The following is a 16,364-nucleotide window of genomic DNA, read 5'->3' on the forward strand; positions in this document are numbered from 1 at the left end:
ACTTGACAAAAGATGCCCGCGTCCACCTAAACGCAACGGCCGGAGTAGTTCCCAGTCCGTTATATCAATCGATGAACTTGGGTAGAAGAGGAGCACTCTTTGGTCAAAACTATCACGTTTCAAGTCTGAGATACGTAAACAGAGACGATTCCAGGCCCCGGTTTACTCCGCCTATGTTCAAGGCGATAAATTGATCGAGGTATATTGTCCTACTGTTGGCCGTGGATTTAATCAACAATTCACTTCTGATTGAACCTGATGTTCAACTTTTCTTACCAAGAATCACAGGAGTGAGGCACAAGCATGTCGCAAGCCATGGAAGATCTATACACTTTTCATCGCATAGCTACAGAGTTTACTATTCCACCCATAAACATCGTTGATTAAAACAACTCCTTTAGTAAAAAGCAACGATGCACATACTTAAAATTGTATTGAAATGTCTTAGACATAGTTGAGTGATAAGCTCTGAATTGTAGTGCATATCGTAAGATAATGTCTAAACGCCATAGTTGTAGTGACGTTTTTCTACAAGAGAAACTTTTCACGACATAAAATTGCTTCACCAAAAATCTAATGAAACTCTCTATCAAGAGACGTCAAACTGCTCGCACTGGTAGGGGAGCATCAACCTCTATATCCCTTCCTCAATGGCGCGGCGCATTGACAACTCTCGTGAAAACATGAAAATTTAACGAGTTTAGTTATAATTTTATGTTTAGTTAAGTCTAAAAGACAATATCTTTAGTACCGTTTATGGAACGAAGTCTAGTGCGGTATACTTTAGACCAGTGGCGTAGCCAGCCCGCTAATTTGGTCGTGCTATGTAAATTTAAGACCATTATCATTATTCATTTCTTTAGAAATCTATTGTTTTTACAGTGAGTGAACACAGAAAAATTTACATAGCACGACCAAACTTGCGGGCTGGCTACGCTCCTGCTTTAGACAAGACAAAGAAAACAAAAAGTATATTGCTGGCATGTGCTGTTTAGCACTTCACTTTCGAGTTTCGAGTGATATTGATCCAAACCGCATTACCGCTTGTCAGTTTTGGAAATATGAATAACGACCGTTTACATAATAGAGCGCATTATTTGTTTTGTGTTGAAAAATCAACAAAGTTGAAATCTCATTTCTTAGGTGTTTTAATGTTGAGAAGGTTTGCCAAACTGCTGCATGTCGATTAAAAAATATCAACATCACTAATCTGGAAAGAAAGGTTTTTCGTTTGTTTGACCTATAAATGATCTGTAGCTTTAAATCGTATAAACACGAACGAAAAAAATGCCATTTTTAACTTAAATGTACCTAAATTGCAAACATTTGCATCTGATATGAGAAAAACAACAACAATCGTATAAAACGGTTTTTTTTAGAATGACATTGATAAACAAAACGTCAAATTTCTAATTTAACATTTGAATCATAAAATTGCTAAAACAGCACATGATAAATGTTACATCCCCTAAATTTGCTAAAATCTCATGTTTTGTATGAGTTACTAAGTTTAGCCAATCACGTTAGAGCACACCATTGTTTTGATGTTAAATATTTCGGCTGGTCGGCATAATATCATTGTATTTATTACCTTCATTGGTGTTGTTGTTAAATTATGTATCAATTATTAATAGCATGTTTCAAAATAACCATTAACACAGAGCTATTTAAATGCATAATATTATAACTGAGCGCAAATGTTTGAAGTTTCGAGGCAAATTTCAAGGTGCGTGAAAGAAAAATCACGCTAGAAGTGCATAATGAAGTTTGCATGCACAATGGTATGCAAAGACGCGGCGGCAAAGTGTTCCCAATGCCACAAAGCATTGTGGGATCATTAAGTGACCACTGACTAGTAGAATGTGTCTAGTTGTGGAAAGGACGTGTCTGTCGCCCGCGTAAATACGGCAAAATGTTGTGATTTACCGCAGTTTTTAAATTATACAGCAAGACGTGTATGATGCCATGTTCTGAAGAGAATCCGTGTTGCTGATAGCGATTTTATAAAACATAATGCCTTTAGTGAAAACAAAATACAACCTGTCTACGTCAGCCGGGTAAAACTTGAGAAAGGACTAGTTAATGAGTTTGAATGTGTATCTGTGAGCACGTTATCGGGCATTATAAGACAGATAAGCAGTTTAGCAAAGTATTCCGAAGATGTTTTCGACGAGATTTTACACGAAGCGAAAAGTATACAGATGCGAGCGACATCCTTACAGGGAAGGATATCGGGACTTGCTGAAAAAGTCACTCAACTCGACTCTAACGTTGAAGAAAGTATGTATTGTTGTAGCAATAGTTGTATAAATTTTTGGGAATTTTACCGTTTCGGGGGAAAAGATGAATTTGTTTATTACACATGATTGACTATGTTTAAGCCGTTGCGATTGATCTTTCCCCTGTCATCATTTGTCATTTTAAAATAACTAACTTCAGAGGAAATTTACGATTAAGCAATGGGGATTGAGATTTTTACGGTAATATTTTCTAGTGGAATCGAACAAATTCCTTACAAATTATTCACCAATTAGTGCATGATTAAATGTTGCGAAAATGTATAATTTAATGCATGACAAACGCTTTACTATTCAAATTCGATGCATACTTATTGAACAAACAAATACTTCAAATGTCGATAGTATTTTGAGTTTTATCGCGCAAACAGTCAATTTCATTTCTGCGTGGAAAATAGATTGCTAAAAAACATGATTTACTTATCTAAAAAAGAAGAATATAATCACATCTGTAAATCAAGCTATTAATCAACATGTATCAACACTAATTTGACCTGAATAAACATTAAAACGTATGACTCTGTCTTAAAGTCTATGGACTATTGTGAAATTTCATTATTAAAAGAACATCCTTGGGCAAAGGTCAAAAATGTATTATCTTTTACTTAAAATGAACTATTGTCATTTTAATTAACCTCAGAATGGGTTCTCCCTTTAATTTCATTTTTATCCTGTAAGAATTTCATTCTGAAAAAATTGAAAATAGCTAAAACAGACCAACATGTTTTTGCATCTTTATTGATCAAGCCTGTTTTATCAATGCAAGTGAAGGTGGTGAACATTTGTGTATACAAAGGAATGTTTGTTGGCAGAGTAGTAGGCAACATTATGAATATATGATTCTTGAAGTTTTGATAACTGTACATAGTTGTATGGGAAATTAAAAGCTGGGGAAAAAATAAATAAAGCTATCAATTTGCAATCAAATAACTTTGTTTCACCCGATTCAAACCTGCCTTAACAGTTCATTAGAGGGCCTATTTATATCTTTGAGGTTTCACAGTTAGCATCAACTGTGTGCAATGTGTTATTTTCACATTTTGCTTGAAGAGTCATCCATTGTTTTGAAGCGAGCTTGTTTATTTGGTTTGTATCAAATGTAGCATGTTTCCCACCCAAAAATGGCCTTTTGAGGGTGATGAAACTCATTAATTTTTTATGTATTTTTTCATCTCTATTAATTTGACCTTTTCCGTACTACCAAAACATGATCACTTACAATGGGCACAATTCTCGGAACATATGAATATTCACCCAAGCTTTGGCACAAAAACCAAAGGTTAATAGAAATGGCTTATGCTAGAACATATATACATTTTTTATATAGGAAGTTTATGTTTGATGATTCTCCGTTAAAAAACAGTGCTTGATGCCCTAGAGCAGGCGTAAATATGTGTAGTGGTGTTGAGAAAATCATGTAAAGTCGGAGATGACTGTAGTCGGGATGAATCTGTAGTTTTGATTTCTCACCACCACATACATTATATATATATATATATATATAGCAATTTTAACGGTTTTATGTTTGTCTTTACAGAGAGTTTTGACCGAACTGTTAGTGCAGCTGAACCGGACATCTGGCTGATGAAGAACTTAGTCAGGAAATTGTACGCTTAGTTGCTTCTTGGAGGCTTTGATGGGAATGGAAAGGATGCACTCAAATTTTACACTGATCCAACTTACTTCTTGAACTATGGCGAGAGGAAATGAATAAAGAGCCAAAGAAGAAAAAGGTAGGCAGTGGGCAATTCCATGGGTAACAGGCGTAACATTTGCAGCAAATAAATCACTGTGCCGGGTTTTGATGCAGAAGAACTCCAACTTATGCATCATGATAGAGGATAAGGCATCCTATACCATCTTATTTGTATTCAACTTTGGCGGATAAGACTGGTAACTGGCGTAACTTGGACAAACATGTACATATCAACACTTGGGCTATAAGTGAAAAAATCTGTGAAGTGTGTCATTTGTTTGATTCAGTTTATTGTGTGCTTTTCAATTGCATGTCAAAGTACACACCTGCCAGTTTACCTTGATCTGTCAAGTAGAAGCGTAACAGATGAAGCAAACATTTGGTAACTTATGGTTGGTAACTGGCGTAACACTGTCTAAATTCAAAGGTATTTTGACTAGGAAAATTGATTTTTGCAAAGAAGCAACTCATTCCAAATCTCTTATGAGCAATTCAACTTTCAAATGACAAGCAATCAAACAATCCTTATAAGACAAATTTAGATGATTTCATTTAAACTGACATGAAAAAGAAATGGTGAAAAAGAAAAAATGAACTGCAGATAGAACATATTGTGCACGCATAACAGGAGCATATAGATATGTATAATTCATCAGGCTCTTCTTTTTGCCTTCATGTTCTTGAAGGCAGCATCAATGTCCATATATTCAGAAATTTTAAAGTCTTTGAGGACACCATCCAGTGTGACTGGCCCAAAAAAATTGAGCTCTTGTGCACAACATCAAAGTCATCCTGCTGGCCCAGTTGAAAAGTGCCTCTCCTGCAAGGGATGCCTGATGAAGGAATTTCATGCTCCAAAATCCAGGTTTTGTCATTGCAATTGGCCAATGTAGAACCTATCAATGTAGTCCACAGTGAAGTTTCAGGTTGAATAGGTCCCACTCTAATGTGTCTGAGCTGGCCTTGCTGCTGCTTGACTGATGGTTTGTGGCTGTTGACTTGTTGAAGATCACAACCTTTTCAAACACAATGCTCTCCTGGAACTCCTGAAAGTAGGGAGTTATGATAGACTTTTCCAACGCATTGACTGAATTTCTTCGAAAAAAATGTGCATTTCTGATGTTTGGAATGTTTTTTGGTTCATACTTGTCCCAAATCTCTTGAAATTCCTTTTCGAGTTCTTCAACATCCTCCTTGGGAATGAAGATCACTTTAATGTTTGGACATGCCCTCTCTGCAACATTAGCAAAATCCTTGGCAGTGTTGACTAGTACCTGTCTCTGAAGCATTCTTCGCCACACTGCTCTTTTCACTGTCCCACCTACACCATCCACAGGCCCTTTCCCATGTGCTGTACCAAAAAAGCTCCAGTCCACATTTTTCAGTTTGCTGTAAAATCAGTTTTGGATCTTTCAAGGTGGATAGAGAGTGAACCTGTTTTGAACTGACTGCCAGCACCATCTGTAAAAATGTGGAGGGTTTCAATATCTGCTGGTCCGGAAGCTAAGATGGCTCTGTTGAATGCTACTACTGAGAATTTGTCATGTTGGAGTGCATCACTGATAACAGCAAATGATGCTGCACCATTTTCTGTATTCATCACTGCTGTATAAATGGTGACACTGTTTGAGACCCAGTGTGCTGCCATTATTTCATCCTGTTGCTTTATCTGGAAGTTCTCTGAAAAGTCAGTGTGCAGAATAGCTTCCTAGATTTTCCTTCAAAGCTTTGATTTGGCTCAGCTGTATCTTTGAAATGAAACAGTGGCGCCTCATGGTACAAAAGTTGCCCAAAGAACTCTGCTTTTGTTCCTTCCAGAGTGTTCTGAACTTGGATTTTTTTTTTTTCCATTGAATGTAACAACAAGAGCTTGAGAGGTCACAGTCTGGAAAAAGATTCCGCTTTGTGACGGCTTTGCACAATTCATTTCACCCAAGTGGCAGCTCAATTTGGGGAACTGCAAACACATCTGAATCAGCCCTTCAGGGTTTGGAAGTCCAGGAATTGTTTGCTTGAGACCCTCCACCAGCATCTCAAAATTTTCGTGGTAGGAACAACAACACACAGAATGATCCTTCTCAGAGACAGGAAGAACGTGTGGTGGACGAAGACTGGCAAACTTTGATTTGCCTACTTTCACTTCAGGATATTCAGCCTTGAACTTCTGGTATGTCTCCATGACAGTTGACAGTAAGATCTTCTTCTGCACACGAACTTTTTGTCCATCTTTCTTCACAGTTACAAAGTCCTTTCTCCCAGGAAGCTGCCTTGCAACAGTGTCACTTTAAAAAAACTCTTCCACGATCTTATCAACTTCTGCGTGCGTTGTTGCCCTTCTCAATTTGTTTAACAAAGGTGTCTGACAGTTTCTTGACTACTGCTTTCTTTCCTTGGGCTCCGGAGAGAACTGGCACCTTTTTATTGCCTTTGCTAGAGATTGCCTGCTACCAAAAGCAGTGTACTCATTTGCTAGGGCTCTGTCCTGGTTGCTGTTCAAGTTGGAGGCCTTGGCTTGTCTTGATTTTTACTCTTTCCTTGCTCCTTTCATTTTCTTGAATTCTTCTTTTCTCAGTCCATTGAGCTCTGCGTGTTCTTTGTTGCTCTTTGTTTCCTCATCTGCTGACGTTTAGCATCACTCATACAGAGCCCGTAGTCTCTCATTTTCTCTGCTGCGGACTTCGGCATTCTGAAAAAAGAATTGAAAAATTGTTGACATAAGGCATTTATCTAAAGTTTGGTTGAGCTTCAAGATACATTCACATAATTCATCATTAAAGATCCAACATCAGTGAAACTGAAATCAAACAGAAACAGGTTGAAAAATTATGAGTTTGGTCAGGCCAAGCAATGAAAAGATTTCATTATTTTTTTATTCAAACCACGTTAATATAATGAAACTATCAATACAGTATCAATTCAGAGCATCCAGGTTTCTACATAAAAATACATCACAAACTTCAGACTGTGCCATCATTTACCTGGATATGTTACGTCAGTTACTGTATGTCACATGCCATAACTGTTACATCAGTTACCATAAAAACTGTTAAATATGAAGCTCAAATAAAGTTCTTTGCATGTTGCCTTTCCCATCTCCCCATATGCTAAGAACACAGGGGGTATCATTTTTCTTTGAGCTTTTCTAAAAACAGCACATCTTTTATCACTTTCTTGGTAACTGACGTAACAAAGCTCTGAGTAGCATGAAATAGGCTAACAAAGTTTGTGATCAAACCAAAGTACAATTTTTTCCCAAAAATAAAAAACAAAGATTTGCTCTTACTAAGAATGCACTTAAACTTACTTTTTGGCAGTTTCCTTCAGCAGTACAAGTCTTTAAATCTCCTTTTCAATTTGGGGGTACTGACCACATGGCTGACCACTAACTTTCAAAATGGTATCCAGTCATGTGACATGCAGCCAGCAGAAAAAAATGTCCTGCACCAAATGGCACAATTATTATATGAAGTTGTGACATCATTATTTTCAACATATCAGGAAAAAATTTTTTCAACCCTGAGGTTGACATATTCGTGGAATTGCCCCAGTACACTATGTTTGATAAATCATTAAATTTTTGTTCAATTTCAATCCATCATGTCACTAGAAGGCAATGAAATCATCCTTCATTAAAATTCAAACAAAGAATAATATTATATCTTTGTTGATTGCTCTTACAGAGGCAACATCGAGGTGGTCAGAAAGCAATCTCAGGTAAGGTGAAACATCTAAGAAAGAAGGTGTATGATGGTCAGGATAAGGAGTTCTCTCAATCAAAATACTCGGTGGAGGATAGTGTTCCCTCTGCAAGATGACATCAAACCACCAGTACAAAATGGGTCTGTTAATTTAAATACCCACGAGTTCATCAAATATGATGAAAGAAGAGGAACAGGATCTTCCAGACGAGGTACTACATCAAAACCAAAACCAACCACCAAACCCCACCACCACCTCCTGTACCTAGTCAAATAGATCCTAATTTACCTCTACCACCTCCACCACCATCAATTATTCCCCCTAATATGTCATCAGATATGCCACCACCTCCGCCTCCACCAGCCTTCCCTGGTATGAACAGTCCAGTAGCACCACCACCCCCACCATTACCAACACCACCACCTCCTGTGGAAGGTGGAATGACTGCTCCTCCTCCAGAACCAAAGAAACTTGATGCTCACTGACTTGCTTGAGGCAATCCGCACAGGGATGAAGTTGAGGAAAGTTCAAGGGGAAACGGAGAAGAAGGAACAACAAAATGTTGGTATGGATGTTGCGTCTATACTTCAGCGACGTATTGCTGTGGAATACTCAGACTCTGAGAGCGAAACAGGATCTGAATGGGATGATGACGATGACGATTGGCAGGACGAGGATGAAGATTAGAGGACAAAATGAAATTCAAAATATGTAAGAACTTTGAGGAAGGAATTAAGGAAGGAGTAAATGCTACAAACATTTGATTCAGTTGTTAAATTCAGTTGTTTTCATCTATTCATCTTGGGAGGATTAAAAATAGCAGCTAGTTATCAACATTAACTTGATGTTTAGGAACCTAACAGTAGTTTTACTGTCAGGTAAATTGAGAAATGTTGATTGATTCATACTTACTGACATTATGAATTAGTATTCACTAAACGTGTATGTTTAGTCAGTACATATGTAGAATTGTATGCCATAAAATCTTGACCTTGAAGAGATAATGACTGAAGGCTTCTTTACTGCTTCATGTAGTATTTAACTGGCAGCCTGCCTTGATTGTTGAGTACATAATGGCTGAATCATTTGCTGACATCTTTTTTATTATAATATTACCCTAAATATTACAATACAATGTATAACCTCTTTTTGATAAATAATGTACAGTTCATGGAACTTTTTGAGTAAAACATGTGAATTTCAGAAATGGTTTTGATTTCGTAAATAACCTAACATAATAAAGGTACTATGGCTTTCACTAGTTTTTCTTTGAGTTTAAACTGAAAAGGTTTACCAATCAAAACAGATAGTGCATTTTTACAGCATAGCTGAAGTAGTGTTTTGCAAAATCGCATCTTGAGCTGACAAAATCAGAAGTAGCTAGTTGTATGATTAATACGTAGCTGTTGCTAGTTGGAAACGTTACTGTCTCTGTAAAACATGACATAATTTGAATCTTACGGAAATAATGATCGTTAATAAAATAATATTGAATTTGCCTTGGATTATTGAGTAAAAACAGCAGTTTCAGTAGATCACACATTTCCATACAAGATCTAAACGTTATATATTGGTATACTGTGGTATGTTAAGGTGCTGTAAATGTTCCCAACATTTCAATACCGCCCAACTTTACCTAAAACTAAAATTTAAATAATCAAAAAAGGCCAGTAACAAGGCAGCTGTATTGAACATTAATTTTTTTTGAGAGATTCAATACATCCTCGTCAACATGAAAATGTACAAAAATTTTTTATAAAAATCTTCATTAACATACCGCTGTCCATGATTCCACTTCTCTTCAAATGATCTCCATTGTTACCAGATCATCAAACTAACATTCATAACCATCCAGGTCATTTAGAACATCGTTAGGAATATCATCATCAATTTCAAACTCCTTTTCTATGACTACATCATGTGGAATGTCGTCATCTAGTATTACAACCGTTGGAACAGATTGATTTTCAAAGTCATCTTCAAGATTCACCAACAGATTTTCATCTTCGTTATCATCCAGCCATTTGTCAACCTCAAAATTATCACCAGAACTGTTGTTGGATGTTTCCACTTGGAAATTGCTTTCATGTTGTTCACCAGATAATTCATCATCGTTAGTAGTAGAGTTCTTGGTTTTCCTATAAGAATCAACATCAGTAGTAGTACATGCTATACACTCCTAAGTACTCTACATTTATGAGAAGTTGCACAGACGTCTTTTCAAAGCTCTAATTTACAATGTCTACCTATTACTTGACATAACATTCGCATATAATGCGTTTAGTACAGGTGCTGTGTATGTGAAATGTGATTGGTTCATTCATGGCTTAAAATAAGCTATCAAGATGCGTTAAGCTATCACAGAACTCTTAAGAAAATACAGTTAACTGGCTGCTATTATCTTAATCGCGTACTTACGTAGATAAACGATGTAAAAAAATTAAAAATAAAGGCTCAACTATTTGTTCCCTATATATTGTAATATGACGAAGTCTTGAACTGAGAGACAGGTTTTGAGAAATAAAATTTCAAGATTGTACCATTGAAGTCTAATAAACAGATATTTCACTTACATAACAAGTTTGTTAAGCATATTCATTCTAGATTTTTCTTCCAAAAACCATGGAACATGACCTCCCAATATCTCAATGTTATTCCCAGTCAAAAACAACATGCCAGATCGACATAGAGTATTAGGTTTAATCAAGATCTGAACAAAATGTACACATTGGTTACATACAAATACTTTATAAAACCTACATTTGATGATATTTTCATTCTTATATCTTGATTTAATATCTGTCGTCACTAAATGTACTGTCTGTGGAAGGTGAGGTGCAGACAGGGGATTTGCGGCCGGTTCGCATTAAACTAACTTGGAGTTCAGGCTCCTAAGTGATCCCAATCATTCATTCTTAACCCCCTCCCGACTACACCTTATCACACCGAATCAAGTTTGGTGGGAGAAAATGAAAACATATTCATTCTGTACTCTACCGCAAACTGTCGATAATGACGGCCCGATGCTATGTCTGTGCATGTAGCATGCGATATTTGATACTCGTTACCAGTGCGCGCACCGTTCCTATGATATTAACCTTGGTTACTGCGTAACCTCTTTTCATAGCATGGTGCCGAAAAAACGCAGAAAAGAACTGGAACTAGATACACAGTTTCATTGTAGAAAGAATAGCGATATAGTGAACAGAGCTTTTAACGCTTCGTACAAACGTCAGCCTTCATTCTGTAGTAGAGAGAGTTTGGGGGAAATTTTTACTCCTGCAGAGCAGTTGGACGGTACATTCTATACGTCAGAAGTATTCATCAAAGAGCTTACGTAAACACAAACAAACCTTGGTTTCAATGCTTAACTTCTTTACAGGTAAAATAACTGAAATCCATACCTTGGTTCCTGGTAAAGTATCAGAACTTAACTTCTTTATAGGTGAAACTTCCATACCCTCAATAAACTGATGACCATCCGTTAAATCTAACTTTAACATACGACTGGATGGCGACTGTCAAATGATAAAAATAAAACAATTTTATTTTCTTACTCAACCTTTGTGTTGTGTCCATTAACATCAACAAGAACGTCGTTGGAAGGAAAATATGACACATGATAAAATAGTATGTAACCAGATTGCATGAAAATGTTGAATTGAAATTTTCCAAGCAGTTTGAATAAATTATCGTGCAATATATCCAAATGTACTCCACTTGGTATTAGTAACCATCCTGCATATTTTGTCTTGATATGTAAATTTTTATGTTCATTTACTGCGAAGCAATAAATTTTCTAAAGAAATGAATGATGAAAATGTTGTACAATTCACAGGACGGCTACACCATTGGAAACATGTTCCTTATAACTAACACTTTTTGGAATACTTCACTTTCCAATAGACATTCAAGAATTTGTCAGTAATTATATCATTTTGTTGACAAGATTAAACTACTTTAATTAAATTAAATATAATTTCATATTCTTTTAAAAGTAAATGAAGAACTCCTGATGTTCAAATTTAATCTTCAAAAAAATATCTTACCACTTGTGTCTTATTCTTGTTAACATTGTCATCAAGATCATTGTCTTCATTTTTTAGTTTCTTTAATTGACTATATGCTGATTCAGCAATATTTACAATTGAATTCACCTGCAAAGAAGAATGGTCAGTTTTTGGCAAACACATAGTTTACTGAAACTGAAAATATATTCTTTGAAGAAGGCTGTTTAAAATAGTAAAAAAGTGTTATCTTTGCCACCATGTAGGCATAAAAGAAAAGCCATTTTTATAACAGAAATATATCATATGTATACACTTTTGTAAATAAGCAGCTTTTCTAAGCAATGCAACAAATATGAAAATATGTTTACCTTTGTTTACAAATTATCATCGTTACAATAGTGTAAAATATGCTTTTGTTTTATGCAAAACAAAAAGAATGATAGCATAATGCTTTAACCAACAACTACAAACAATAACAACCGACTCTAACAATATTTGAGAAATTAACCTTCCACTCCTCTTCCTTGTAAACGAGACAAGTCTATTCAAAAGCAGAGAGCCTTATATGCTACAAGTCCCTGGCTTGTGACCGATATAGCAGATTTAAAAGGTGAAAGGTTTATCATAGATTAATCAACTGAATGCTTTCACTGAAGGGCAATGATGTATTGTCTAACATTAACACCTGATTATGTTACTGTTTATTTAATATGGAATTCGAGCTTTGTCTGTATGAACTGTTTAGCATACTTCTAAACAAAAATGAGCAGGAATATTCAGTTGATTAATCTATGATAAACCTTTCACCTTTTAACTCTGCTATACCAGTCACAAGCCAGAGACTTGTAGCGTATATGGCTCTCTGCTTTAGAGTAGACTTGTCTGGTTTACAAGGAAGAGGAGTGGAAGGTTAATTTCTCAAATGTTGTTAGATAAGGTTGTTATTGTTTGTAGTTGTTGGCTATAGCGCTGTGCTATCATTCTTTTTGTTTAATAACATTCCAACTATTTACCCTTGTTTTATGCAAAAATTGGCGCAACTCTTCAAGTGGCCATTTTGTGTAAGCACCCACAAGGCTACATGGCACTGGTGCACTGGCCAAATATCTATGTTCTTTGATTTAGAATGCTACAAAATACCAAGTTCATAATAACTTTATAATGTGTTACAACCTGAAGTACAATTGTTGACCTTGTCAGCATCTTAGGAATACTTGCCACAGACTGTGGTAAAGTACTGCTCCCACTTTCCATTAAATCAGACATTAACCATTGTTCATAAATGGCATTTTTTAGTTCCTAAAGTAGAACAAGCAATCATGTAGAAATATCTAAGATAATACATATTTATCTAAAATTCTTTACTACTGACACACATTGTAATATAGTTTATGACATTTCCGAAGACCATGCGTATGTAGAAGTTATTTGTCTCCCCCCTCAACAACAAATGATTTTCAAAAACCAAAAACAACTACTAAAGTTACTATTGTTGTGACATTCTACAAATTATTCCATGCGTGCAAGAACAGGCTTATCTGAAGTGAGGAGAGAGGCCTTGGTGGGCTTAATCCTTCCTCACAAGATTAATTGAAATTATTTAGAAAATTTAACATGCTTCACTTTTCTCCAACATTTTCTTCTAACAAAGTCATATAAAGATACTAGTATTTTCACAATCTTTCAATCATAGTAAATTCTGATCGCCCTGTGAAATGACTTGCACTGTGCACACAAAACTTTATCCTCAATTAAAGAGGTGAAAGACATAGAAATATATTGTACATGGTGAATTTGTAAAAATTATGCACAAGTTACTCGAAAATTTCAATTTCTGAACATCTTTAGGAAGGCAACCCTGACCAAAGATTGTCAAATACATAAGTTAAACCAAAATCACCAGGGCCTTTTGTGCATTTACAAGTAGGAATTCTCTGTCTGAGATTTAAATTTTCCATACGGAAATGTTAAAATTTCTTCGAGCATACAAAACAGCCTGCTCTTTGAACCATTCAAATTTAAGCACTGTTAGTATTTATTTATTTTACTTCTGTTTGATGGAGATAAGCACTATTCTATAAAGGTGATACTGCTGTACGACGAAAGTTAACGATTTCAAATTTGCAAAGTTTCCCGCTCTAAATTATAGTCATACAACTTAAAAATGAACACTAACATTTCACAAGAACACTTACCATTTCGGAGTTTATAGACTCACGCGACAATATCCATCTAACACAAGCTTCCAGCCATTCCAGATCTACAAACACAGACTTAACTTTCAACCATTCTGCCCATTCCTTAATTCGTTCTTCGTCGGCCATCACTGTGGAACAATTACACTTAAATGATTTCACACGATAAGATGGTGAAAACAATATCTTGCATTTAGCTCTTTATGTGGAAAAGTAGAAGGTTTTGCATTGCTTACTAGCTGGAGTAGTAAGAAAGTTAAGTTGTCAAACAAAAACCATCATTCATTATTGTTTTCAAATTGTTTACAAATTGACAATAGTTCCCAGACCTCTTGTTGCTACCTACCTCCACTTCTTTATACCACTCCCTCAATGGTGAGGATCATAGAAGTAAATACATGATATATTTACTTCAATGGGTGAGATTGTATTGTTGACTTCCGTGAATTTCTCAAAGAGGAAATTGTCGTTTTGCCTTTTATTCCCAAACAAAATTGTTTATGAACTCTCAAAATAAATATTAGAGCCCAACAAATAATTTTGAACATAGTCATAAACAATTTCACAAATTGGTTTTGTGAAATTTATTAAAATAGTAACGTTTCGTCTTGACTCAAGAAATCTTCAGACTAATAAGGAAGTTAACAAGAATTATAGATGTATATAGAGCTATTTACATAGTTTGAGGTATCAGATTACTGTGAATGTGTAAGTGTGTTGTGATGTATTGTTAGGGTGAGGTGTTGAGACTAGAAAAGCTTAAGAAGGATGGAGCTGCCTTGGATGTTAAGTGAAGGTTTTAGTTTGGAGATGAGGAGACTTTCGTGGATCATGAGGTCAAATGTGTTGGAGCAGGATGAGATGATTTTAAAATTGTCTGGCGAAGCAGGGTGGTAGGAGGAGTTACTATGAGAAAGAATACTTGACAATAATGGGTTAGTATAGCGTTTTCCAGTCAAAGGAGAGATCCCCAAGTGTTCCGAGATTCTGGTGTGTTAGTGGCGTGTGGTTTGACCCACATACGATGCGGAACAGCATCGAAACGTGTATAAATAAACAACACCAGATCTCAGAGACTTGGGAATTTTATCCTTAACGGGAAAAAATGAAGAGATTCGTGTGGGGTTACGAAAGACGAATCTGACATTGAAAAGAGGGAAAGCAGCGTTGTAGAAACGATTAAATTGAGTGCGGATTGTTAACTTCCGATTAGTCTGAAGATGTCTTGAGTCAAGACGAAACGTCACTATTTTAATAAATTTCATAAAACCTAATTGTTTATAACTATGTTCAAAATTATTTGTTGGGCTCTAATATTTATTTTGAGAATCCGTTTCCTGCTTGGCACTTCATTGGCAACAATGTTTATGAACTCGTTATTTTGCATCGTAGGTTTTAAAAACGGTTTCTATATGAACGTTTTACCCTTAAATGCAATTGCTTATCAATAATTGTATAAAGGAACATGTTTAAAAATGTACATAATAGACCTAAAATATTTCCCATTTAAATATGAAGCCTAATTTATTTGTAAAGATTACCCGAGTAAACAGACTTTTAGCCAGGCAGCCATTCTAGCAACTTATAAAAACCTTTTCTGAATGTGTATAACTATAATTTATACGATAGCCTTAATTGGTTTGTGGGAATATTTTACTTACATCCTTGTTAATTTGCTCATCTCTAAAGTTTATCCTAGGATGTTTTAATGTGTTTAACATGAAAACACAATATTTATTTTAAAGCATCACTTGTTCAAGTTCTTAGTTAATATCAGTAAATGAACTGGGGCAGTATTTATTTTTTATATTATTATGAATCTTAGTTTAACACTTTTAAATACTGAAGCATATGAATATGTGGTTCTTTTTTGCTCGGGTTGTGTACTGTCAGTTGTTAAAAATATTTCTAATTATATTGCTTTGCAATGTGCATTTGGTTTTACTAATTTCATGCCTGAAATGTGCATTGTATAGTAACGCAACACATCACAAGTCATGACTACAAGATGCCTGCAAAAAGTATGCAACAACACCTACTTAAGTGTTTTGGATGGCCAGTTTATAATCCTAGCTAAAACTCCGAAAGTAAAGTGCCTTAATGGCCATGAAAAATGTCAATTCTCACTATCAGATAGATTTTGTAAAAATGATCTATTTTATTGAATACAATCAGTCATTATAATGTCTTTACTGTTTATATCTATTGAGATTATATCCTCTATCGATTCTTCCCCTCCAGTCATCTTTATGAGTCCAGTTGTAATCAAATATTTACATATAAACATTTACATAAATATCTAATATTTATATTTCGACTATTAGCCGGCCTGGTTAAGACCCTGCTGTATAATTTTATTAAATATGCGTAAATTTCACTTTGAAAAAACCTATTTTCATTACATACAACATGGGTATAAATAAGGCTCACATATAGCTTATATAGTATCAAAATACTGCAAGAAGTT

The 16,364-nt window shown here is 35.4% G+C and overlaps 1 protein-coding gene and 1 long non-coding RNA gene across 3 annotated transcripts; one reads left to right on the forward strand and one right to left on the reverse strand.

Annotated features, from left to right (window-relative positions):
- Nucleotides 1-8,456: 8,456 nt before the first annotated feature.
- LOC124442319 (recQ-mediated genome instability protein 1-like) lies at nt 8,457-14,196 on the reverse strand. Of its 2 annotated transcripts, XR_006947213.1 has the most exons (7): nt 13,898-14,196; nt 12,876-13,001; nt 11,742-11,849; nt 11,097-11,210; nt 10,266-10,402; nt 9,470-9,830; nt 8,457-9,334 (listed from the first exon to the last, which is right to left on the reverse strand). XR_006947213.1 is itself a non-coding variant. In XM_046992814.1 (6 exons), exons 1-6 carry the CDS (start codon nt 14,024-14,026, stop codon nt 9,527-9,529), a joined length of 918 nt encoding a protein of 305 aa, XP_046848770.1. In that variant the 5' UTR covers nt 14,027-14,196; the 3' UTR covers nt 9,376-9,526. The 2 variants fall into 2 exon arrangements, 1 of the variants encoding a protein (XP_046848770.1); XM_046992814.1 differs by lacking the exon at nt 8,457-9,334 and having other exon boundaries at nt 9,376-9,830.
- On the forward strand, nt 10,878-11,396 carry LOC124442320. The gene is made up of 2 exons (XR_006947214.1): nt 10,878-11,074; nt 11,138-11,396. It is a non-coding gene; the product is annotated as an uncharacterized LOC124442320 (long non-coding RNA).
- Nucleotides 14,197-16,364: the final 2,168 nt, after the last annotated feature.

Source organism: Xenia sp. Carnegie-2017, unplaced genomic scaffold (assembly GCF_021976095.1).
Source record: "Xenia sp. Carnegie-2017 unplaced genomic scaffold, XeniaSp_v1 HiC_scaffold_20, whole genome shotgun sequence".
NCBI lineage: Eukaryota > Metazoa > Cnidaria > Anthozoa > Malacalcyonacea > Xeniidae > Xenia > Xenia sp. Carnegie-2017.